Raw genomic sequence first — 24,322 nt, 5'->3', positions numbered from 1 at the left:
TTGTGTCGTCTTGTATTATTTTGATGAAGATTCAACCTCAGGTTCGCCATTATTGCTCGATATTATGTTGTTAGCTGATAATGGTCCGTTTTTTTCGTTGTATTAACTAGAAGTGGCCAGCAATGAGGCATGAACCAGAATCAGAATCAGAAACGTGACTAGCATGGTTTAATAGATGATGGACGCTTCGAGAATATGTTCTAGATATCATTTGTCTCTGGTTTTTTTTTGATACGTTCAGTTTCCATTGACTCGTTCAACATAGGAAGGAAAATATTTCTGAAAACCCACCGGGTGCCATTTCATACGGCAATTTGCCATCACCATTCACCAATCTAAAATTGGCACCACCTTCCAACAAAACTTCAATCCAGTCCATCTCTAGCGATTTGAAAGCATAATGCAGTACCGTCTCCCCGTTTCGATCAACCTCATCGACCTTCGCGTTTCGATCAATGAGAGCTTTCACTGTTTCTATTGTGTAACCATTCTTTTTCGCTTTGGCATAATTCTGACCTAGAATCATCAACGCGTTTCGCCCGTCAGCATCCCGTATATTAACATCAATTCCTTTTTCTAACAATCGTTTTACGAACCCCGACTCCGGAATTTCTTGACTCTCTAGTAAACATAACAGTCCTACGAATCCTCGGTAATCTCGAATGTCGAAATCAAGATCCATATCTAAAAACTTGTCGATACAGTAACTGTTTACATTTAAACAAGCATCAACAAACAACTCGGAACAACGTGCCCGTGATGCTTTTAGCTCTTCACGGAACATCTGTTCCGTTTTATCGGGATTAGCTTCCAGTATGGGTCTGAACACAGCATCAAACAAGCCTGGTTCAAATCGAATCAAATACGCCAGGTAAGAGTCCCCCTTGTTGGTAAAGTTAACCCAACTAGAGGCAGCCCGCAGCATTATCGAAGATATGTGACTGTTCAGGTGTCTCAAATGCATGTGAAGAGCCGTTTTTCCTTCAAAATCTCGTAACTCTGTGTCGATGCAGGGGAATCCTTTCGATTTAATTTGATCCGTCAAAAAACAAAACAGCTCCTCGTCATAGGTGCAAAACAGCACTGTTGCCTGATCATACGTCCGTTCATCTATTTTCGCACCAAGCCGTAGAAGCTCCAGGATAAGTTCCTCCCTTTCGTTCGTTTTGCCCGGACAAGTCACATGCAGTAATGTCATTCCAATGCGATCCTTTCGATGCACTAGGGATGAACCATCGGGATGTTTGGCCACCAGAAGTCGTAACATTTTCACGCTGTTTACCCAATGGATGGCATGGCGTTCATCTGTGTCGATATAATCGAAATCGACTCCGGCATTTAGCAGTTGTTCAACGAGTTCGAATTGATTTTCGCGAATCGCTTGGTTCAGGAAACATCCTCCGCTGAAACTGTTAAGAGTTTTTCCGACTTTTTGGAGTGTCTCCAGGGTAGTCGAGAAGTCGGCGAGAAGATTATCGTAGGTTTCGTTGTATTCTGGAAATGGAAGCAGGAATTAGTTCGATTATGATGAAGTTCACTAGTAAAGGAGTATTCGTTACAAATGAAACAAAACTGATTTACCACAGATTAGGAAACCTAAATTGGAAGAAATGCGTACTCGGGGCTGGTGGAATATATTTAAAAAATCCCGAAACAATGTTCGTCAGAAAAACTAAACCCGTTTAATCAAACTAATCTCTTACATTTCTATGTATTTTTGACATTATGGATTTATTCAGAAATTCAGCGTCATTTGCCGAAATGCAAGTAAAGTGCGCATGCACATATTTCCCGCATAATGAACCATCACCTCTAACGGTGTTAAGCATGAGTTGGTAAACTGGTTCGTACCCAACGAGCCCAAACCGTCGTTATCTGATCATAACCCTAGTAACAATTTAAGTTTTAGGGTAGGTTTATAGCCACTCATAAAACTTAGATTGCACTTGTAAGATGCTATAAAACTTCAATTGTTACTTGGGAAGTACATCGTCTTTGATCATTTAAACGTCTCGCTAGGTATCGTCATACATTGAAATCCCCAATATACAACCTAGGACCTCTACGAAGTAGGTTTGGCGACTAGGTTTCATGGATATTTTCCTACGATTGAATCTCCAAGTGACTTTCTACTTTTCCAGGCTGTACGGAGTCATCATGGACTAATTTAAAATTGAAAATAATTTAAAATTTCCCATCAACTTCAAAAAAATTCGGGAATTCCGGACCCACAGAACCCTCTCCTGGATCCGGCACCGTTTTATGAGATATAACATACCTGTTGTTACTGCATCCGAAAGATTCTTAATCCACGATCTCCGTTCCTTAAGAAAGGGTTCGACTTCTGGCAAATATTGCTGCAATATATCAAACATCACATCATAATTTGACGCAATGTATTCCATCACGACTTTTTCGCATATATCTTCTGCTATCTGGTGAAAGAATGCTGTATGGCGTTCAAGTATAAATTTCGTCATTTCAACATGTCCATTCACCATAACTGCGGTAAGTGTTTGAATAGCAGCATCACATTCGAATAATTCAGGAATATCTTTATGATCTGCATACAATCCTTTGACTACTTGCAGCTCATTGGACGAAATCAATGCGTGCAATGCGGTACAACCATACTCATTGGATACCTTCAGAAGCTGTGGATTATTTTGAATTTGAGCTAAATAATACTTCCTTGCTTTTCTATAGGGTATCATATCGAGCAATGCTGTAACATGTTTCCACTTGTAGGACAGGTCGTAATGAAACCGTTCCAGTTGCCTTTCAAGCAGCTCACCCCAAAAAGTCGTATCCAGTTGACTCCATATGCCTATGTAAGGGTATTCTTTGTTCTCTGCTTTAAATATAAAATTAAAGGCTTTCGATGCCGAATCACCAAAATGTCGCTTCCGATGGTCGACCATTGCATTCAGTAGTAGTTCAAAATTAGTTTTATTTTTTCGACTGAGGATGTAATGTAGAGCATGCTCGCAATTTTCATCTAACGCCGTGGGATCAAACTGGTCACCATATTTATTTATAAGTATCTCAATAATATCATTCTGAGATGCTTCACAGGCCGAATGAAGGGGTCTTCGTTTTCCAGAACCAGCAAATGACAAATCCGCTCCCAATTTCGCTAACAGTTCAAGAATTTCTGCTTTTCCATGATAGGCAGCGAGTTGAAGCAATGTTTCGCACTTTCCCTCCGGCCCAGTGCTGTTCCAAGATAGAATTCCGTTGGGTAACAGCTTTTTGGCAAGTTTAAAAAGCTGCATTTGATCTTTTGAATTGCTCGGCACTACGGTTAGTTCTTTGTTTCCATTTGGTACTTTAATTAAAATCAACATTGTTTCCTTCATCGTTTCTACAGAAGTTAATGATTGACAAACTTGTTGCACAATATTACGTTGATCTTCATTCACTGCTATTAGGATAGTTTTTCGTAACCAGAATTTTGCTTGATCACTCGGTTTGCTTCGTACTAGTTGCTCGCCAACAATCTCGAAATCCTTACGGTATTCTTCTAATAGTAGCTTAGCCACTTCCGGTTGACCTTCGGCGATAGCCACGTGCGCTGCGGTTTCCCCATCTTGAATGGGTTCGTAAACATTATGACCAGCTGCAATTAGTTCTCGAACCCGGTCCAAATATCCTCTCAAGGCGGCGTAGTGCAACGGGTGCGGCTCCAAATCCGCCGGAAAGTAGCGCTTTCGATGCATGACTATTGCTTACTGTTTGCAGAAGCTGGTCTGTGATGATTTCATATACGGGCCTAGGTTACCCGCGATATGATAAAATAGCTGATAACTTATCGATTTTAGTTCTTCGATTGCGCCACCTTGCCTCCATGATTTGAAACTGATCGGCTAGCGTGACTCACTAACAACATCTTGTCGGTATAGCTAAGCGTGTATATGTAGTAGTACGTAGTTACTAGCGGGACACTACTAAAAACCGCTTCACTCAAAAGTCACAACTAAACTAAAACAGCTGACGAAGGTAACTCATGGTTTTTGTTTATTCTCTTTGCATTTTTTCAATTATCATGATTAGGGTTGCCATCTGGACATGCTTGATCCAGACACACCGATTTTCGGAGATCTCCGAGTCTTTAGGTTATATATCAATTTCGTTGGGTCGAGCGAGACGGCGAACTTTTCTATAGTTAAATTTAGTTTAATCTTTTAAATATATTTGGAAGGTTCAGGTGGTTTTCATTTCGCGAAGATTGGTTTAAGGTGGTAAGAAATATGTATTTTGCGAGACGGCGATGCTCGATAACTTGGTAAGGGAATTGTGGCTAAGACGGACAGGTGGGGTAAGACGGACACATGGTTATTTTAGGGATTTGACGATAAAACTTCCGTTGTATTGTATGTGTACTCTATCATTATGGGTAACCTTGAATTATGAAACACTCAGTAGGCCTTGAATACTGCTAAATGTGTACAATTTAAGCAAATATTGATAATCAGCAGTGCAGCTTCGTGCGGATGTAATTTTCAAGCTTCCAATTTTCAGATTTATCGAGGAAAAAATCAATTCATTCGCGGATTTTTTTTTTCTTTATTTCGATAAAGTAACTCTTAAGTGACATCTGCGTGGAAAATAACAGTTAAGTTGATTTATGCGTGAATAAGTGAATAAGTGCAAACGTTTAAAAAATATGCAAGACGGACAGTCTTCATTAATTCTATTGATTCATCATTATGTATGAATGTATCGCGTGTAGAAACAAAATTATAGCAGTCAAACGAGGAGTACCATCCAGTTAGTTGAAGCAAATACAAATTAAATACGCCAAGGTCCCATACAAAAGCAAAATCAAAACTTGGTTCACCTAACAATCAAATTACGCAACCCAATTGCTCTGCTCTGCCTTGACAGGTTAAAGTTTATGGAAATAAATATAACCGGCAACGCAATCTGTTTAGCCTGCCCATGGTGATGTTAATTTGGTTGTTTTCGGCAGTTACACAAACAACATACACTTTATTCCGTTGTACATATCATCTATTTCTGTCGATTTCTGTTGCCGCAGTTGGATAGCTGGACATACTTACTAGATGAACATTACTATTGGTATTCAGATATCGCAGTAAGACAAGAAATTGAGCAGGTTTAATTACGAACACTTGTTTTAGGCTGAACAATTTTCATAAATCGCTTAAATGTTTTTCGGTAATTTGAATAACATCACGAGCAGCTCATCCGAGACTTCTTCGCCCATACGTGCATCTCGTCTAACCTGAACTTGCTGTAGCTGTTTGAAGGCTTCTTGGCTGAATAAACCAAGAAGTTTTTATTCTCTTTAATCAACTCTAAGCACCTTGGAATAAACTACAAAAAACTATTGTTGTAAACAGATCTTCCTCAATGGACTCGCCCTAAGGGCATGTTCAGGAGCGTTTTATTTTGTATAGGAGTTTCAAAGTAGAACTGGAACTGAAACATTCACATCCCCAGCAGAGCGTTTTGTTTTATATTCTGGTTGCAGTTGAGCGCTGGAAAATCCATCCAGCGACAATCGGTTTTTCTCCTGTTTAGTGCTAATCCATGATGTCGGAAGTAGTGCGCTGGATAGCGCATCATTGTACGAAAACAGCGCACTACTTTCGACGTGATTCCATTGTTTAGAACCAGAGAAAATACGATTGTCGCTGGTTGGATTTTCCAGTTTTCAACTGCAACCAGAATAATTTCGAACAGTTTTGTTTCAAAATTTAAAACTGTTAGAGCATGTTCAGGAGTGTTTCAGTTTTAGATTCATAATTTTGACAGTTCTTTTATATAAAACTGAAAATTTTAAAACTAGAACTTGCTATCCCCAGCAGCAGTTTTAGCGGATGTTCTATTCAGTTTAAAATTCATGTCATGCCTTCAGCGTCGCTGCATTCAAATTTATTTTTCCCCAGTCTATCGGGTCTAAGTGTCTGTGCTGAAAACTTTGCATGTATTTAAAACACAGTTCTAAACGTGTTTTAAAATGAGCAACAAATAGAACGGCGTCGTATAACAGTTTTAAATTTTGAAACAAAACTGTTCGAAATTATAAAACAAAACGCTCTGCTGGGGATGTGAATGTTTCAGTTCCAGTTCTACTTTGAAACTCCTATACAAAATAAATCGCTCCTGAACATGCCCTTATAATACAGTGTAAACAATACACTCTAAACTATTTCTAACCAATTTTTTAAGAGAAAATAACCAATGAGTTATTTTTACAGCGCTTTTTCCGTGATGCAATTTGATGTGGGATACCCTTTAAAAGCTACCCTAATAAAAAATATTATACACGAACTTTAAACCATATAGCCCAACGATTCCACATATTGTTTGGATGATACCCTGAACAGGTCGTTAGGCTCTTGAATGATAGTTTATTAGGGTATTTTCTTGAAAACGCGTTTTACAAATTGGCGAGCACGATGACTCAAAAACTAATAACGAGTTGTCTTGATTTTTTTAGGAGAATGCACAATATGTTGTACCTGTCGATGAACCACAGAAAACTAAATAAAATAAATTTTCACCCTATTATTTTGAAAAAAAAAAGTTAGCGAATTTCACAGTAAAATATTAAATTTTTCGGTTTTCATGAAGCCATAATCCGAAACTTGATTTTTTTAGGTTCATCGACTAACATCGACAAACAAGTCTAAGCTTTACAAAACTTATTGAATTTCCCGTATCAGACAATTTCATCGAGAGTTATCGTATTCGCCGTGGCGCTCCTCGACGTGGAAATGGTTGGACGTCTACTCTTGGAACGTTCGTATGTGTGCCTCTGCGTGACTGAAAATATATTTTTTCATGCACAATGAATGTATAAATAAATCTTAACATTACAAAAAAGATCCATTGTTACCTTTCCTCGTAAACCAAAATAACCTTCGGTTAGAGCACTTTACACCAGACGCTCCCTAAAGGCGATCCTCTTATATAATTGTGGAAAAAGTGAAAAAAGCATGTTTATTTTATTTTTTTTGGAAGCCGTAAAATGACTTAGACATGTGCGCTATGCTGCAAATTTTTTATTAAGGTTTCATCTATAAAATAAAATTTTTCGAGTGCATGGTGTCAAAAATGGCGTCACATGTCTAAGTCATTTTACTTCTTCAAAAAAATTATCAAACATTAGGTACTTTTTGCACAATTATATAAGAAAACCCCCTTTAACAAATCGAAAACAATATTTTTTTAAATTTTGAAGAAAATCCACACAAAACAAATATCAGTATTTTTTTTTCAATAAACCAAATGCTTGTACTGGAAATTACTATTCATTACAAAAGTTTTCGTGAATAAATATTGTGAAAGTTCGATCGGGGGGCAGAGATGTAGCATTTTAAGTAAATGCTTTCAGACCATGAAACTTTGCCACATTTTTTTAATGGATCATTATCTCAACTTGAGTAGTTGTAGGCATTTTGGGTATCAAATAAAAAGGATTTCACTCTATCTTACATATGTCATATTTACCATCTTATTCTAAGGTAGTTATTGAGACATTTATGGAATTGTGCATGATCAACAACTTTTTCGAATAATAAGTGATAACTTTAATCATGTATAACATTCACGATTGATTAGATTTATTTATTAGTATGTATGTAAGTCTTGTAATAAAACACTCAAATTGAAACCATTCTATATGTTATCGAATACATATGGCATGATTAAAGCTTTAGAAGAGTTATTATGGCCCTTTCTGTTTTTGGCGATAGTTAGCCATCCTCACTGAATTGAAAAAATAATAATGACCCTCGGTGGATTATTTTCAAACAAATCTTAAATTAAACGTATAAAGGTCTGTTATCGAATAGCGAAGGATTCAGCGATGCTTATTGCCCGTTTATCTTAAATGAATTGTCTATGCGTAATAGAATAGCATTGCAATCGGTCGATACGAACTGTGATCGAAAACTAGTTATGAAGGTTTATGAGTAACAATCAATGTTACTTGTCTCCAGTCCCTCGGACCAATGCTCTGCTGCAGAAAACTGTTGTATAAATTCAATAGTCGACTCTTGATCGAAATGCAGATTCTTCAAAAAACTGAGTTTAATTTTGTCTGACCCAAGAGCATTTTTTTTCATGCGCTGACGTGCATCTGAGAATTCATCATTAAATGTGAGTGAATTGTGTAGTTCCGTGGCGACAAGTCGCGCACAATTTTCTGCAAAGAAACGGAGTACGGGCATACCCTTCTTGCAATGTTTACCGCGTTGAATATTTCTCGCCCGCACCTATTCATCGAGTACTCTTCCGACATTCTAACAACATGTCCAGTCAAGCGTAGTCGGCCATGCCTTATAAGCCTTGCGATATCAGCATGTCCGTAAACACCAACCAGTCGATATTCAGTCTCTTTCAACGACTACGCCTCATGTCCATACAGAGCAACAGGGAGTATCAGTGACATGCATGCAGAATATTTTGTGCGCGCCGGAAGCTACGGGACTTCGTAGAAGATTCCATGTATAGCCGCCAACCGCTTTTTATCTCACGGCCATCTCCGTTATTACATGTCACGATTGTCACTAGGCACTATGATACATCAAATCGTCGACAACTTCATACTGCATCTATTTCTACCTCGGAACCAACACCGTATGGGTTACCTGGTTCTAATCAACTACCGTATACTTTTTTGTTTGGCATCCTCTCTACAAAAGGCACACAAAACTCTTCCACTGGTTAAGTTTTGCTAGAAGCTCAGGAGAGTGTACGTTGTGTATCAGCAAGTCGAAAATGAAAAGTCGTTGAAGAAAGATTCGTCTGTTTCGCAGCGTACAGCGATCTTCATATGAAGTATCTGAAATCGATTCTGCCAGGGTAATCGACGAAGTGCGAAGCCGATAAAGTTCTTCTATACCCGTTCGATACGATTAACGTGTATGGTGATACAGAGCCCAAATAGTAACTCCATATTCTAGAATGCTGCGTACCAGTGTGCTGTATAGTGTTTTTGGACAATAAACGTCATTAAAATCGCGAGTGTTATGTTTGATGAGTCCAAGTACAGCGTAGGCTTTAGCTATAACGGAAGAGTACCGTGCGGTAAAGCGTAGCTTACAGTCGAGAATGACACCAAGGTCCTTGACGGACACGACTCGTTCTATGGGAGCAGAACACATAGAGTATTCGAACACAATTGGAGAATGTACTCATGTAAAGGTGATTGTGCAGCACTTTTGAATATTCACACTTATTCCGTTTTTGTCGCTCCAGTCGATGATCCTATCAACGTCCATTTGCAATGCATAACAGTCTAGCATAGTTGTTATAACTTGGTAAATTTTCACATCGTCAGCATAGATGACATTAGACGGCGACAATTCACTGCAGAGGTCGTTCACAAAGAGCACAAATAGAAGAGGTTCGAGATGACTCCCTTGAGGTACGCCCGATATAATGTGGAAGGAATGGATCCGAGAATGTAGTTTCAAGTCGCACCGAGGCGCTACGATTCGCGAGGTACGACGAGATTCAATTAGTCCGGCAGTCCAGTTCGCCTTGGCTTTTCCACAACAAGCTTTCGAGAAATCGAAGTACACCGCATCGATCTGGTGTAGTTTTTCCAATTTTTCAATCAGCGACAACACGCAGCTCACCAGATTAGTAGTTGTTGAGCGCTTGCTTACAAAACCATGTCCAAAGTGATGTGTTTTAATGCGAGATAGATAAAATCTTACAACATACTCTCGAAGGCAGCTCAGTACAGTCGTGATTCGCTAGTCCAACTAATTAATTCGATTCGCTAGTTGGACCGAAAATGTATCTGCTCGCATCTCTAATTATTATCGGTTTGATTGTCAAAGTGAATTTGACACGAGATTTTGACATTCAGATGCTTTTTAGTTGGACAATGATCCAACTAGAGGAGGTCTAACTAAGGATGTGAACCATTTGGCGATTTTTTAACCTTTAGTTAAAATTTGACAGTTCGAAAGTTATTTTCTCGTGAATGGAAAAATTTAACCGAGAGAGCGAACCATTTCAAAAGTTGACATATAGATAGTTATTTAGAATTAACAGCTGCGATGACCACAAGTTGGTAGAGGTGTGAACATTTGTCGATATTTTAAAATTAGTTTTTTTTTCTTATTACCTTAAGTATGACAGTCATAGCCTCGAAAAGTAAATATCCACATCATGAAATAATCCAAACAAATCTTAACACAACACGTTATCGTTTCCATCTTTAGTCCTTAATTTTGTATTGAAAAATATTGACAACCTCAATTAGGTACAGAAAATGTTTCCACCTTTTTATTCTGCATCATGGGCAAAATTTTAACCATCGAGCTGTGAAATTTAACTATCGCTCTGTCAATTTTAACCATGATCCAGAGTAGGGTTATTTTGCAAATAACTTTCGAAGTGTCAGATTTTAACTAAAAGTTAAAAATTACACCAAATGGTTCACAGTCTTAAGGCAGTCCAGTTAAAAACTGACAAACCAACGAATCACGACTGTATGTGCAAAAAGATGGGTGAGTAAGGTACAACTGGAGTGTAGTGACTACACTTCGGACTTTTTAACTTTTGCCAAGGGTTATTTTGCTTCGTAAATAAAAATTTTAATGTAGAAAGTAGAAGACATATTTTGCACTTTTCATATTGTACCAATACTTCATTTCTCGACAAACATATGATTACGGCTTAAAAGCCAACTGTCAAAATTCACTTTGATTGGAAATTCCGGACAAACCGTAACTCGCAAATCACAGATGTTGGCAGTAGATTAAAGAGAAAAGTTTTCTTTATCGTTAACTGCTATGTACTGTATTCGGTCAGTAACGGTTTGTCCGGAATTTCCTTTCAAAGAGAATTTTGACAGTTGGCTTTTACGCCGTAATCCTATGATTGTCGAGATTTGATCTGCAATACACAACAAATGGTAAAATTATAACCGGTTGACGACCCACACCTACACCAATCATGTCAGAAGTGAGGTCAGAAGTATTCAACGATCTTTGAATTCAGCACAAACGTCTAATATTCTTTTCCAAACTACCATAATTATCATAAAGAATAATTTCAGTTTGTCTTCACATCTCGCCTTGAGCAGAAGCAAAAAATCGTCCCGCGCAAGTGAAACAGTCAATTCTACCTAAAAATCAATCGGTGCCTATCACACAAGCAGTCCATATAACAATAGCCTATACCTACTGTGCGATTAAGTGATGAGTGACGGTGCCCAGCAAAAAGCAACCCAGATGCGGCCGAACTGTGTTGCTGTTGATTTTTCAAAATGCCCCGTAAGGCCAGCCATTCGGGAAGTGGAACAGTTATTAAAAGTGCAGATGGAACTCAATCTGGCTGAAGTGAAAACCCTACAAATGCATCACATCAAACATTGCGTGCTGATTTCGTTCAACAACATTAACCAAGCTGAGACATTCGCCTCGCGAAACAACAAGCAGCACACCGCCGAATGCGGCAATGTTAAATATAGCATTCCCGTATACATCGAGAACGGGTCCATGATTTGGCTACGCGTACCCCTGACGGCGCGATTAAAAAATGCTTGCAAAAATACGGAGAAGTAGACTCATGGAGGAATTTTTTCCCAGGCATCCCTAACGGTGTTCGTGTGGTGAGAATGCGTGTGACCAAGCCAATTCCCTCATACTTAAGCTTCACAGTGTTAGGAAGGGACGATGCTCTCTTTCAACAGACATCACTAGTCACGTACCCAGGGCAAATTCCTACGTGCCAGTTCTGCACGAAGAAGCTGCACCTCGGAAAACCTTGCGTAGAAACTGTTAAGGAAAACTTAACCAATCCAGCTGAAATCAGCCCAGAACCATCTTACGCTAAACCACTAACAGCTGCAAAACCAACATCTCCGGATCAAGCACCAACAACCAGCAACAACAACAACGAAACGAATGCCGAAAAATACGAACATACAATAACGACCGATAAGAGTAAGACACAAACTGGAACATCTGACCGCGAGCAGCAGGAAAGTACTACGGATGAGGACATGGACATGAACGACAACGCGAAAGAAGACAAACGGATCTAACCTCAAATTGCAGTGGACAACACTGGCAATATTTCGCCCCCTAGAAAAAGGATCTCAACACGCAGCAGAAAGCTGCGTCTGAACGAGACAAAAAACTTGACTTAGTTGTTTTTTTTAATTTATTGTAAAAAACGAACAATCGGCCTTGTCGAGCTACCGCATTTGGGCCTAAATAAATTTAATAATTATTAAAAAAAAAAATAAAGAATAATTTGAAAATTCCTCATTCAAATATCTCGTTTCAAATCTAATGATACCGTTAAATATCATTAGATTTGAAATAACATGTCCGAAGTGCAGTCACGACATTCCGGTTATCTAACCGATGTTATCTTTTTCATATTCGTTATACATTCGTAATCTCCCATCTTTTGAAACTTTTTTCAAGTTAGTAAAAACCAAGAGGGTGAATGTTTCGACGTTTCTTTGAAAAATGAGTGAAGCGAACATAAGCTGGCTTTCTGGCTCGGCTAGTTGTCAAAAATGACAGCGAACGCGCTTTAAGCAACGCTCACATTCCCAGTTAAACTCATTCCGGAACCGGTTCGGATTTCTTAATGGAGTCATTATGGATTCCAAATCAAATGCAACAACCGATTCCGACTCAGAATCGGTTGTTGCATTTGATTTGGAATCCATACTGACTCCATTCAGGATTCCGAATCAAATTCCGAATGGTTTGATTGGGTTGCTACGAGCCAATGTTGTTAATTCGACCTGAAACTTTCCGAATGCAAACAAACTTCATTTTGATGTGCTTAATTGGTACTCAGGTTATAAAAGCGTTCGGATTTTGTGGAGAAGAAGCGATGCAAGAGAAAGCGTGAATTCTCATATATTGTCATTATTTACTTGTTTTGATTCCAATTTTTAAACAGTGTTATACAGTTCATGTGAACAGACCCACTGAGACGTCCAAAAAATTGTTTTAAAATCGTTCAACACGGGTCCAACGATGGACGTTCGTTGAACGGTTATTTGGACGTTGTCCAAATTGGTCCAACGAACGTCCTTCATTGGACGATTTTGAAACCAACCGTTCTTAGAGGGGACCTTGAACATTTGAAACATAGCTAGCGCTACTGGCATTTGGTGGCAGCTTCAGGCAACAAACAGTTTTCACGGGGCTGGTAAAAACCTTCGGGTCTACGCCTATTTCAAGCGGGCAACCCTAATCATGATGAATGAAAGGTTGTTTTTATTCATCACGTAGATAGAAATAATAAGAAAACACTGAGCTCCCTGAGTTCCACCAGCATGAATGAAATGAACTATTCGCAGACGCAGTAGTAAGTTTGCTAGTGTAGTTGTGTTTTGTTATCATTGGCAAATATGATGCACGAACCTAAAGTTGCACCGCGATGTGCAACGTTACGAAATAAAACTACTTGTTCCGTATTTAAAGGGACCAGCCTGGCGGTATAATTGTTTAGTAATTTAGTTGAACTGGAGTAAGAAGCTATACTAATTCGTTATACGGGAGTTGGAGAACCTCAAAATGGAATCTATCCGTGATTTCGGATTGTTCGACGACTTCTCTGAAGACGAAATTCATCCGTTGCAAATAGATGACTATGAAAGTGAGGAAGATATGCGGCAAAAATTGACTGACACCAAAACCAATATCTACAAGCCGGAGAAAGGCGAAACATTACTGCATCGCGCCATCCGAAGTGGCAATAAGTTCGAAATCAATGTCTTGCTCGCTGCGTATCAATCAGATTTTGACAAGGTTCGTGATTATGTAGTGTCCAAATATCAGTGGGATCCAAGTGATAAATTGTGGCTCAGGAAAAATATTCTGATAGCAGCTAGTGAAGATCAATGTCGGTCTGCAAAGCAACTAGAGAACCGCCAGCTTTCAAAGGAAAATCTAACACACGCAGTGTTTGTTTTACTACTAATACCCATAGATGAAGAAGAAGTAGCTGTGATTCATCCGGATGAGACCACCAGTCTAGCAGCGGTCCAGCTGATCTCAGGCTTAATACCCAATGGACTCCTGACATGGAACAGTGTGTGCACCGAGAAAACCCGCGAAACGTTCATGGAAATTGCTGCGTCTTGTGGTCGAACTGATATCATTCAACAATTGTTTGACTTAGGAGCTGAAATCGCTATTCCGGATCACAATGCACTTTTGGCAGCTTGCCGACGACTTCAGAAGAATACCATCCGCTGGTTACTAACAGAACACTTTGATCATTTTGACTGTACGACTAGGGATAGTGGACAACATAACGCATTGATTATATTGATGCAGAAGAGAAACGAAGAATTGTTTGATTTTGTTCTGAAGAGAATGATCGCCTATCGGCAAAAGTATTACAACGAATCTGAATCGGAAGCGTTTAACATGATCTTCCGTTTCGAAAACGCGGAGTACACATGCCTATCAATATTAACTTATGTTGGAAAGGGGCCTTTGCTAGCAAAGATTGAGCAATGTATTGTGAAGTACAAACTGGATTTATTCTATCAATGGGAGAACGTTACGACGCTCGCTTGCTTGCTAGGACGTAAGTTAGCCGTAGAATACTGTTTGGATGGAATTCGTGAAAACCCTGACTTACTTGGACTGGTAGACTATGGATGCCAGACAATTTTGCAATGTTTAATAGATTGGGGCTATCTGGATTTTCTTGTAGAAATGTATAAACTAAAACCGGAAGTGAAGAAATATTTCGAGACTGACGGTAGCTTTACGACCATGCAAAAGGCAATCTACGGTGGAAATCGAGATACAGTTCAGTTTTTAGCAGCGCACCATCTAACATTCCTACAAGAAAATTCGGAGAAAATGCGGGAAGCAATGGGCTGTGGCCTCAAGGCATCGGACAGTCTACGTGAAGTTCTGTTTGAACACTTTCCCGAGCTTCAAAGTAATATTGGAGAATTGGATTCGTCGAAACCAGTTTATTATAAAGATGGTAAGAGTCTAACAATTAAAACCATTCTTGTTGTTTAACCAACTGTCCATTTTAGATATAGAAGCTGCTTTTTCCAGTCTAGCTATAGATTTTTCGGCGTCTCCTCTTAAAGTGCAAAGCACACAACCTTTGCACAGCATTAGAGGCGCAAATGGAGAAACATTGCTACATTTGGCGGTTGCTAAAAATGATGCAGTTTTTTTCACCGAATTATTAGAAGGTGGCGTCAACCCGGATGCTCTAGACAGTGATGGAAACCATGCTGTACATTACGTTCAAGACATACCCATGCTGGATCTGCTAATAGATCGTTACCCGGAAGGTAAAAAATTGGTCAATTTGACCAACTCCGACGGCAATGCCCTCATACATCGGCTATGTTCTCGTTACTTGGAACGTAAACTGTTAACCTCACTGCTAGAAAAAGTGATAGACTGCGGAGCGGATGTGAATCAACTGAACAACAGTGGCGAATCGCCCCTTTTCATGGCCTCCAGTTGTACTGTTCTGGATGCCCTTGAAAAGTACGGTGTGAAATTGGACATCGTTAGCAAAAAAGGTGAAACCGCTTTCCTGCGACATGTACGCAACAGGCATACTTGTATGGTGACTGCTCTGTTACCACTAGTTCACGAACTTCCCAGTTTCAAAGAGCATGCCCACGAATGTCTGTCTCTAATGATAAGATCTAGAAGTCTCGATACCTTCTACTGTGATTACCAGCGATTTCTGGAAAAATACCCAGCGACTACCAAACTGTTGTTCGATTCGGCATACGCTCATTCGCGAGAAGATGCTTCTCGGCTGTTCGCCGATGCATGCTCCAAAGCACTCAATTTTGCAGTGGAAAAATTCTTGGATTACGACTACGACCTGGACTATAACCATAAGGATGACTACGAATACACGCCTATTATCGGACTGCTTAGCTACATGGAGGAAAACAATGTCCACTTAGTTAAACGCTTACTTGAAAAAGGTGTCGACTTGGAAACGCGCAATAGCTGGGGAAGAAATGCGTTGCTTACGCTTGTGGAGAGGTTCAGATCGGCGAAATGGTACGGCCACAGTGTTGAAACGGTACAACTGTTGTTGGATCACGGAGCAAACGTTAATGCGACGGATAGCAATGGAAACACGGCTTTGCATTTAGCCTTCTCTTCGAGTGAATTGGAGTTGGTAGAAAGTTTGATAAGGAACGGAGGTGATTTGAAGGCTAGGAATAAAGATGGGAAAGTTCCTTGTCAAATGGGATCGCGTTTAAATCAGGAATTGTTCTACTTCATGGTTTGATGGAGGCAGTCGGGATTTAACTGTAGGAAATAGGCTGAAACCTTTCGAAACACTGAAATTAGACCATCTAATTACATATTAAGACAGGGATACCAAAAGGGAATAATGAGAGGCGGATTGAAATAAATAAAAAGTATACCCTCCCGCTGGATGGAAGGGCCAACGTAAATAGAGAATTTCTTATATAATTGTGAAGGTGTGTGTATTTTTTCTCTTGGTGGTGAAGCTTTTGAGCCGACCAGCACACGTTCAGTAGTTTGATTATAGATTTTGTCCATCGCGTGTCAGAGTGAGGGACTCTGAACAGAGAAGATAACTCTGTACTCTACTCCTCTAACCCCCACCAAAATACCGACATTTGCTTGATCATTCCGGAACCATTTGAAGTGACCACTACTTGGGGAGAGCAGGGTGACTTTCAGCTCACAGGTGGCCCGCCACACAATACTACTAGCCTACTCCGACGGAAAAATTTCCCGTTGAAAGTTATCTCAAAAGTGATCTCGACGGCGGTCGGTCAGGCGCCGAGATCAGTCCTGCGATTCCGGGTGGAGTGGCTCTCAGGAGCCCCGACGACCTATCATCGACGATACGTGATTCTCAGTTTAGACCCCGGCGGTGGATCTAGCCTACTTCGGTCGCACCCGCAGGTCTCCTTCACTCCTTTCAGTAACCAGAATTATCGAGTATCGAGGTCGGTCCGACGATTCCGGTAGAAGTGTGCCTCAGAATCCTACAGTGATGCACGGGAAATCTTAGTCTATGTAGCGCATCGGCGATTGCAGTCTAACTAGCACTGTTGAAGGCGTGTTTTACGTTCAGCGTAACCATTATACAGTACCGTATTGCGTCCACAGTGGATCTACCTTCCCGGAAGCCGAACTGCATATCCATCATTCTCGCCCTCCGTGTATGTTGTAAGCCTGTTAAGGATTACTCTTTCAAGCACCTTACCGACTGTATATCTAACAGGCATATCGGCCTGTATGCTGCAGGATTTCAAAGGAACTTACCTAGCTTCGGCAACAACACCAGATTTTGTCGATTCCAGACGTCGGGGAAGTTTCCATCGTCGTTACACTTATGAAACGCGGTCCTGAACACGTTCGGGTTCGTTAAGATTGCTGTTTTCAGAGCCACGTTGGTGATACCGTCTGGTCCCAAACCTTTTTGGTTTTCAAAGCTTTTGCCACTGCTATCAGCTCCTCGTTGGTCACTCGAGTTTCTTCTTCGTGGTCATCCTAAGCCCCGTACGGTGTAGGCGGCCAGGCCGTCAATTCATGCTGTGCAACTGATTGGCAGTGTGGTAAAACTTCTCTAGACAGGCTTTCTCACTTGATTTCCTTGTTAAGGGCGGCTATTGCCTACGTTCCCGGCGGTAGATGCTGATTGTACCATCGTTGGAAACATCTACGTTCAGCTTCGGTTTGGCAGTTTCAGCGAGTAGACTAATTTCCCTTGAGTTGGTAAAGCGGCTGCCCCATTTTACTACCAAAGCGTTGAAATCGCCAGCTATGACTACTAGTCTCCCTTCGATAAGCTCTTCTGTCAGTTTATCGGAAGTCTATCTTCCACCGCGAAGGTGCGTAGCAGCTGCAGAAAAAGACGCCATTGATTTTGGATATAACAAAGCCTTCATCTGCGCGATAAACCACTTACCGTCGTCCAAATCCGATTTTGCGTTATCTGATATTTGATATCCAGTTGCCATCGCTGGCCGGGATACGCTATGGTACCGAGATGATAGCTACATCGCACTTAGACTCTGCTACAGATTGTCGCAGCAAGTGTTGTGTTGTCACATTGGTTGAGATTGCTTTGCGTTACCTCCACTGTGACTTCCTTGCAATCGCCTCTTTGAAGGCCGGGCATCGTGGGCCTCTTGTGATGTTGTTACCTTCTTCCCCGTACCTTCTGCATAATTTGCTCCTATCAGGTCCAGTGCAATTTTTAGCCAGCTGGCCAAACTTTTGACACTTGAAGCACACTTCCGGTTGCTGAGAGACAATCAGTTGACATACCGACCAGCCAACTTCGATCTTCCTGGTTTTTAGTGCTTTGCTTGCTGCTTCGACTGGAAGCCTAACTGAAGACACTTGCATGTCGAAAGGTCCCTATCTCATTCGGATCGTCATCTCCAAATTCACACTGGTATTGGAGAGCTTCTCTCATCTCTTCTTCCGAGAATACTTCATCCAGGTGTGTCTCATTCGGATCGTCATCTCCAAGATCACACTGTTATTGGAGAGCTTCTCTCATCTCTTCTTCCGAGGATACTTCATCTAGGTCCTTTCTTTGGATGGTTGCCTCCGGACACAAGGTTCTCATTTCCATTACGTCGCCCATGGCTTTCTCGGTGAGCTCTTTATAAGCAGAGCTGTTTGACATCGGATCCCTTTTCAATTCCAGGATCATCTCCGGTACGAGCGCCGGATTTTCTTAAAGTCTGAGCGTAGCTTCTTCCCAAGCAACCAGAAGTGTGGATAATACTTAAAAAGCACACTTCAAAGTTCACATAAAGTTCTTAGCGAACTTTCAAGCTGCTTAAGCTTTAATGGAACTTGGAAGCTGCTTAAGCCGCTATTAGAACATAAAACGTATTGCAGAATTACTTTAAACGGGAAGCTTATGCAGCTCCCTTACACGAACTTTTGGTTACTTGGGTTGAGTGCCGGGTTTATCCGCGTTGCGCGCAGTACCTTCTCGTACGAATCATCGTTAGCTTTGACTATGAATACTTCACCTTTGCTTCGTCCCTTTGTTCCCCTCATTGTGTTTCTTGAAATCTCCTGGTCTCACATCACCTGACGAAACTCTCGGTCTCCTCGGCGTACAGAAGAACGCGGTTTCCGTTTCTTGGGGTTTTGGCTGTTTGGCTGGTTTTGCTTTCGGTTCTCCAATCCTTGACGGCTAATCCTGGCTTTCCTTGTATCTTCAAAACCAGTCCTTGTGTATCCTATTTTTTATGTTGCGCTTGTTTATTCACTCATGGGCAGCTCTCAATAGGCATCTCGACCATTCAACCGTAACTTTGCCTACCTCCAGCAGTTACCGGTAGACGAATCATGGCTTCCTGAGTTCCTCCGTACCCCATGTGCACCTCGGCTGTACTGTTGCTTCTGTGCCCCTCGTAGCTCATCTACCGTCGTGATCTCATCCAGGTCCTTGCACACGATCGCCGTTTCCGGGCTTGAGGCTTTTATCTTCTGCTTCGTTTTCCAGTGATTTGGTAATAATCTCCTGTATAGTCGAGTTGTCAATCGTGGGATCCTCCTTCCACTCGAAGATCATATCACCTTTTTGGGTACGCCTGGTTCTTATCACGTTTTCCCTTAAATCCCTTAGCTCCGGATCCTCTCTAACTTTTTTGAGGTGCGCTGCAAAAGTCGTTCTTCTAACAAGCCGAAGGTTTTTCTTTCCTCTTCTGCCTCACTTTTCTCTCTTTCTTCCGCTTTGTGTTTTTCCTTCCGACATACAACGGTACTCAAGTTTTCTCCTTGCTGAGTGACTTCCTTCCTTTCAGCAGTGAGAGCGTCCTCGCGCTTCTGCCTCTTGCCCCCCTGGTCTTCTACTGGGTTCTACTGGGTTGCTCCTTCTGTCACTATTTTCGACTGATGTGGAGTATTGCTCATCCCACTCTGCGTTGGCTGCTGCAGCTACTGTTGCTGATGCGGTTATTGCTGCGGCTTCTCTCTTGCTTTTGCTGAATAACTTCAGCTGCTGGTACTGGCGACCTCACCAAACCACCGCTGGTGAACGGATTCACCGCCTCCATATGTGTGATTTTATTGTTCCCTTTCCAATTTGTTGGGTCCCAACTCCGTGCCACTATCTTCACTCGCTTTACGTGGTCGCCTCCTATGATCCCACGGTTATCTATGCAAGCAGGGAGGCCATGCTGGGGTTGACACTTCCTTCATGGGAGGTAGTATTCAGATCCGGATCGCCGCAAAATCAGCAGTGGTGGTTTGAACGTACCGGGAGACCTGCCAAAATTTTAACGGGACGAATGGAGCCGTACTATTAGCCCACTTGTCATTTCAGCTCGGTGTCATCCTATCTTATCCAGGGATTAGAACAGCATGCCTATTCGCCCAAAATTGCCGTCCAATTCGTGATCCGTGTCCTGTCCGTTGACGTTCGCCATGACCAGAATGCCGTTATCAGGACGTGACTGGCATTGATCTTGATGTGCCGGTTGGCCTTCTGGTTGGGCTAGGATGCTTTTATGCTAAGATCTTCATTCTTTAATAGGATTTCAACAGAAGCTGCACAGGCTCGCTTCGTCGGAGTTACTATTCTAAATATGGCTTTTTTACAGGTTTAACAGAGCCCAAGGCTGCGCATACCCCACCATGTCCTAACAACCCAACCAACTCACATTAGGTCCTTAGAAGGGGGGTGGTTTTCGTGTGTGAGAAAATCGGACCTTATAGCTAGAGCAAATTATACATAATAAAATAGAATAATAAAATGAAGTTTTTGTCAGACGAATGAAATAAACGATCACAATAATTTTTCTACCGATAGGTACTAAATTTTTTCTTGTATGTCAACCGAAGTAAAAATGTTGGTTTACCTTGATTTGTAGCCATTAACACGTTCGATATACAGATTTGTCTTCGGTTTCAGTGGGCCTTTTGTAATAAACAACACCTCTGGATAAAACCAAACAATCACAGAACCAATCAACTCATAAAACTGAACAGCTCTTGGTTTATGCTGGACCCTGTCTGATACGGTAATTTGCCGGCGCTGTTTTGAATCTTCAAATCGCCCCCATTCCGCACCAGTACTTCCACTAATTCCCACTCATTCCTATCGAAAGCAAAATGCAGCGCCGTATTTCCATCCGCATCTTTCGCGTTGACCAATTCCCCTCGATCCAGCAACATCTGAACCGTGTGCGTTCCATGTCCGTATCGCTTCACGGAACAAAAAAATAACGCTAACGACAAAAGCGCAGTTCTTCCTGAGCTATCTCGTAGATTCACATCGACAACTTTCTCGAGCAACCTTTTCAGGAGATGATCGTTGCGTTCTTGCGCATAGCCCACCAGGCCTATTAATGGTGTGCATCCATAATCAGCTTTGTAGTTGTAGTCCAGATCAAAGCCAAAATCGAGAATTTTTTCAACGATGAAACTAAGTGATCCATAACAAGCCTTGGCAAAAAGGCGCGATGCTTCGTCTCGGGAATGGCGATAAACTGCGCCCAGTAGAAACTCGGTTATTTCAGGGTGCTTAACCAGTATCGGCTGATAGTCGAGACTAAATGAAATTCGATCGTTGTTCATCATAGGAGCTAGATACTGGTGGGCGTACTTTCCGAAAGAGGGCAATTTGTATACTACAGGTAGTATGGTACTGGCCATTGCAGCGTTACGGTTCAACAGGTGTCGCAGTAGAGCTGTCTCACCTTTATCATTAACAACATCTAATTTGATGTTGTGTTTTATTAGGATATCTAAAATTCTGCAATGTTTGGTCATAAATGCTGCGGAGTCCCCACTTTTTGTGAGTTGATTCACGTCAGCCCCGTAATCCAGTATTGTTTCCACTAACTCATATTGCTTCTCAAGGTCAATATCGGCAGAACAAACACGATGAAGAATCGAATATCCGGCATAGTTTAAACGTTTCACTAGTTTAGTACCCTCAGGATGGCGCTCGAGTAGCAATTTAAGCATAGCTACGGTTCGAACATAATGAATTAAATGGTTTCCTTCGTTGTCCAGCATATCGATATCCCAACCAGCTTCTAGACATTGAACGAGGAGATGTTTATCACTCTTATCGACAGCCGAATGCAGTTGATCAACACTTCTTATTGTTGTACAGTTTGATTCTGAAATGGGAGTCCAATGCTAAGTTATGCATAAACCCTTTTAAAGTAATAGTCATACCTGTCTTAGATATTTGCTTCGGCACCTGCTGGTCAATTGCTATTTCAAATTCTGGGAAAAAATCAACGAGTAACCCAGGTTGTTCAAGGAATGCTTCAGTTTGATATTTATGGCACAATATCTCTCTTTTGAACTTATCTAAATTGCTCTTTAGGTAATCAGAGTGGTGTGCCAGAATAAATTGGATCGTAACTCGATCTGCATCCAAAATCGCATTCTGAAGCTCAACGAATGCTTGATCGGTTTGAAAATATAATTTAACCATCGGATGTTTTTCATATATCTCTTTCAAAAATTCGATATGACCCAAGGCGATCAAAGTGTGTAGCACAGTAACATTTTTATTGCTGATTCCAAGCAATTCGTGGTTTTGACGAATGACATCAAAACAGTAGTTCAGTGCTAGTCGTCGACACATTACACATACCAACATGGAACCACCATTCCACTGATAGGATAGATCCAGCTTATATTTAACAATAAACTCTTCAATTTTATCTCGTATTGCACCCATTCTAAGATGTTTGAAAACGATGGGAATAAACTCATAGTGAATAATTTTTGCCAACGCTTCTGAATCGGGTTCGCTGTATCGCTTTCGCCGATACGCAATCATTTTATCCAGAACAAACTCAAACATCTCGACGTTTCGTTTCTTTAAAAGTATGACAAGTGCTTGCTTTTGATCGGTGTTTTGCAATACACAATCCAAATGCGCATCCAACAGCCACCGAATGGTCTCTTTCTGAAGATTTCGACAAGCTGCCAACAGAGCGCTGTGATTTGGAATGGCAAGCTTAGCTCCCAAGGTAACAAGTCGTTGGATAACTTCGATGCTGCCACACGAGGCGGCTTCCTCAACGTATGTTTGCCTGTATCCTTGTCCAACGTTGTTCCACGTCAGAAATCCATTTGGCAATAGCGAGGTGAATAGTTGATAAAGTGCCAGTCGATCATTGTTGCTGGGAAGAATCATTGCAACATTTTCCCCCTCTATTGGAGTTTGAAGTAGGATAAATACAGCTCGGGGTAGCTCTTCGACTGTTAATGGACAACTCGCCATCTCTTTAACTGCTCGACATTGATCTGCGTTGGTTGCCACTAGGATAGTTTTATTGTGCCATATCATGTTCTCTGGGTTCCATTGATAGTTAGTTTTCAAATAGGTACTGAACATTTCGAAATCTTTTTGATATGCTGCTAATAGTACGTTGACTTGCGCCTGGTCTCCCTTTCGTATGGCAAGATGAAGGGCAGTGTCACCTCCATGCACCGGTTCGTATACATTTGTATTGGAACTTAACAACCTGTTGAACATGTCCAATTCGATTTCGACGTGATTTATAAATTTTATACAGTGCTCGTTTGATCCACACTCACAATTAGGTTTCATATCGCTGTTCGAAACAAGATATTAACTATTTTTTTCTGTCTGTTTCCGGGTATTTTTTTAAAATGAATCTATGTAAATTCTCTTCGTCAAAACAAACATCGTATTGACCGCTCTACTTCTAACTACTGATACTACAATACATATGTTGAATTAAATATTGCTGAAAATGATTTCACAACGTTGATACACGAATTAACAATTATTTCATAATAAACCGGGGTCTTGTTTTTAGTGGTAGAAAATTAATGAAATGAACTATGCGCCTTACGAGTCCGGTCAGTCCGGTCTTCGATGTAAACACTCATGAGTGTCGAAATTTATGAATGGATTGTTCATTTATCTTTTGCTCATTCACGAAACAGTCCGACAAAACTAAACGTCGTATAAGGCAGCGATGCCAGATGTCTGTATTTTACAGATTTTTGATGTCTCCTGCACACAGAAAAAAAAGATGGGTGGGTAATGTCAGAGACATAACCGGAGTGAAGTAGAATACACTTAAGACTGGTTATACAAATGCTACAATTTTGACTATTTTCTGATAGGTTAGGTATAGGAATTAAAAGCAGTTATTTCGTTATTTCTAATGGAAACACCGAAATATCGATACCCGTACATCGAAATCTAATTCGAACATATTTATCCTCATATGGTAATCCTAAAAAGAGCATTTAATGAATGTTATTAAAAATTGAATCATTACACGAAACTGTAAACAAATCACACAAATGATAACTTTATTTTGTGCCATTCTACGACA

The 24,322-nt window shown here is 40.9% G+C and overlaps 2 protein-coding genes across 4 annotated transcripts; one reads left to right on the top strand and one right to left on the bottom strand.

The window, feature by feature from the left end:
* Positions 1 to 250: 250 nt before the first annotated feature.
* Positions 251 to 23,825, bottom strand: LOC131689334 (uncharacterized). 3 transcript variants are annotated; one of them, XR_009305377.1, is made up of 4 exons: positions 23,550 to 23,825; positions 22,170 to 23,476; positions 20,843 to 22,111; positions 1,378 to 1,494 (listed from the first exon to the last, which is right to left on the bottom strand). XR_009305377.1 is itself a non-coding variant. In XM_058974354.1 (2 exons), exons 1-2 carry the CDS (start codon positions 3,717 to 3,719, stop codon positions 257 to 259), a joined length of 2,679 nt encoding a protein of 892 aa, XP_058830337.1. In that variant the 5' UTR covers positions 3,720 to 3,953; the 3' UTR covers positions 251 to 256. The 3 variants fall into 3 exon arrangements, 1 of the variants encoding a protein (XP_058830337.1); XR_009305376.1 differs by having other exon boundaries at positions 22,170 to 23,825; XM_058974354.1 differs by lacking the exons at positions 20,843 to 22,111; positions 22,170 to 23,476; positions 23,550 to 23,825 and adding an exon at positions 2,279 to 3,953 and having other exon boundaries at positions 251 to 1,494.
* Positions 13,340 to 19,495, top strand: LOC131689336 (transient receptor potential cation channel subfamily A member 1-like). Its single transcript, XM_058974355.1, has 2 exons — positions 13,340 to 14,970; positions 15,026 to 19,495. The coding sequence occupies exons 1-2, from the start codon at positions 13,539 to 13,541 to the stop codon at positions 16,261 to 16,263; spliced, it is 2,670 nt and encodes an 889-aa protein (XP_058830338.1). The 5' UTR covers positions 13,340 to 13,538; the 3' UTR covers positions 16,264 to 19,495.
* Positions 23,826 to 24,322: the final 497 nt, after the last annotated feature.

The sequence above is a fragment of the Topomyia yanbarensis genome, chromosome 3 (genome assembly GCF_030247195.1).
Source record: "Topomyia yanbarensis strain Yona2022 chromosome 3, ASM3024719v1, whole genome shotgun sequence".
Taxonomy (NCBI): domain Eukaryota; kingdom Metazoa; phylum Arthropoda; class Insecta; order Diptera; family Culicidae; genus Topomyia; species Topomyia yanbarensis.
This window is presented reverse-complemented; position numbering and strand designations above follow the sequence as displayed.

Coding starts and splice junctions, on each gene's coding strand:
- LOC131689334 (XM_058974354.1), bottom strand. CDS start 3,719: ATGCATCGAAAGCGCTACTTTCCGGCGGATTTGGAGCCGCACCCGTTG. Junction 1,495..2,278: donor TTCGGATGCAGTAACAACAG/GTATGTTATATC, acceptor TTCCATTTCCAG/AATACAACGAAACCTACGAT.
- LOC131689336 (XM_058974355.1), top strand. CDS start 13,539: ATGGAATCTATCCGTGATTTCGGATTGTTCGACGACTTCTCTGAAGAC. Junction 14,971..15,025: donor ACCAGTTTATTATAAAGATG/GTAAGAGTCTAA, acceptor TGTCCATTTTAG/ATATAGAAGCTGCTTTTTCC.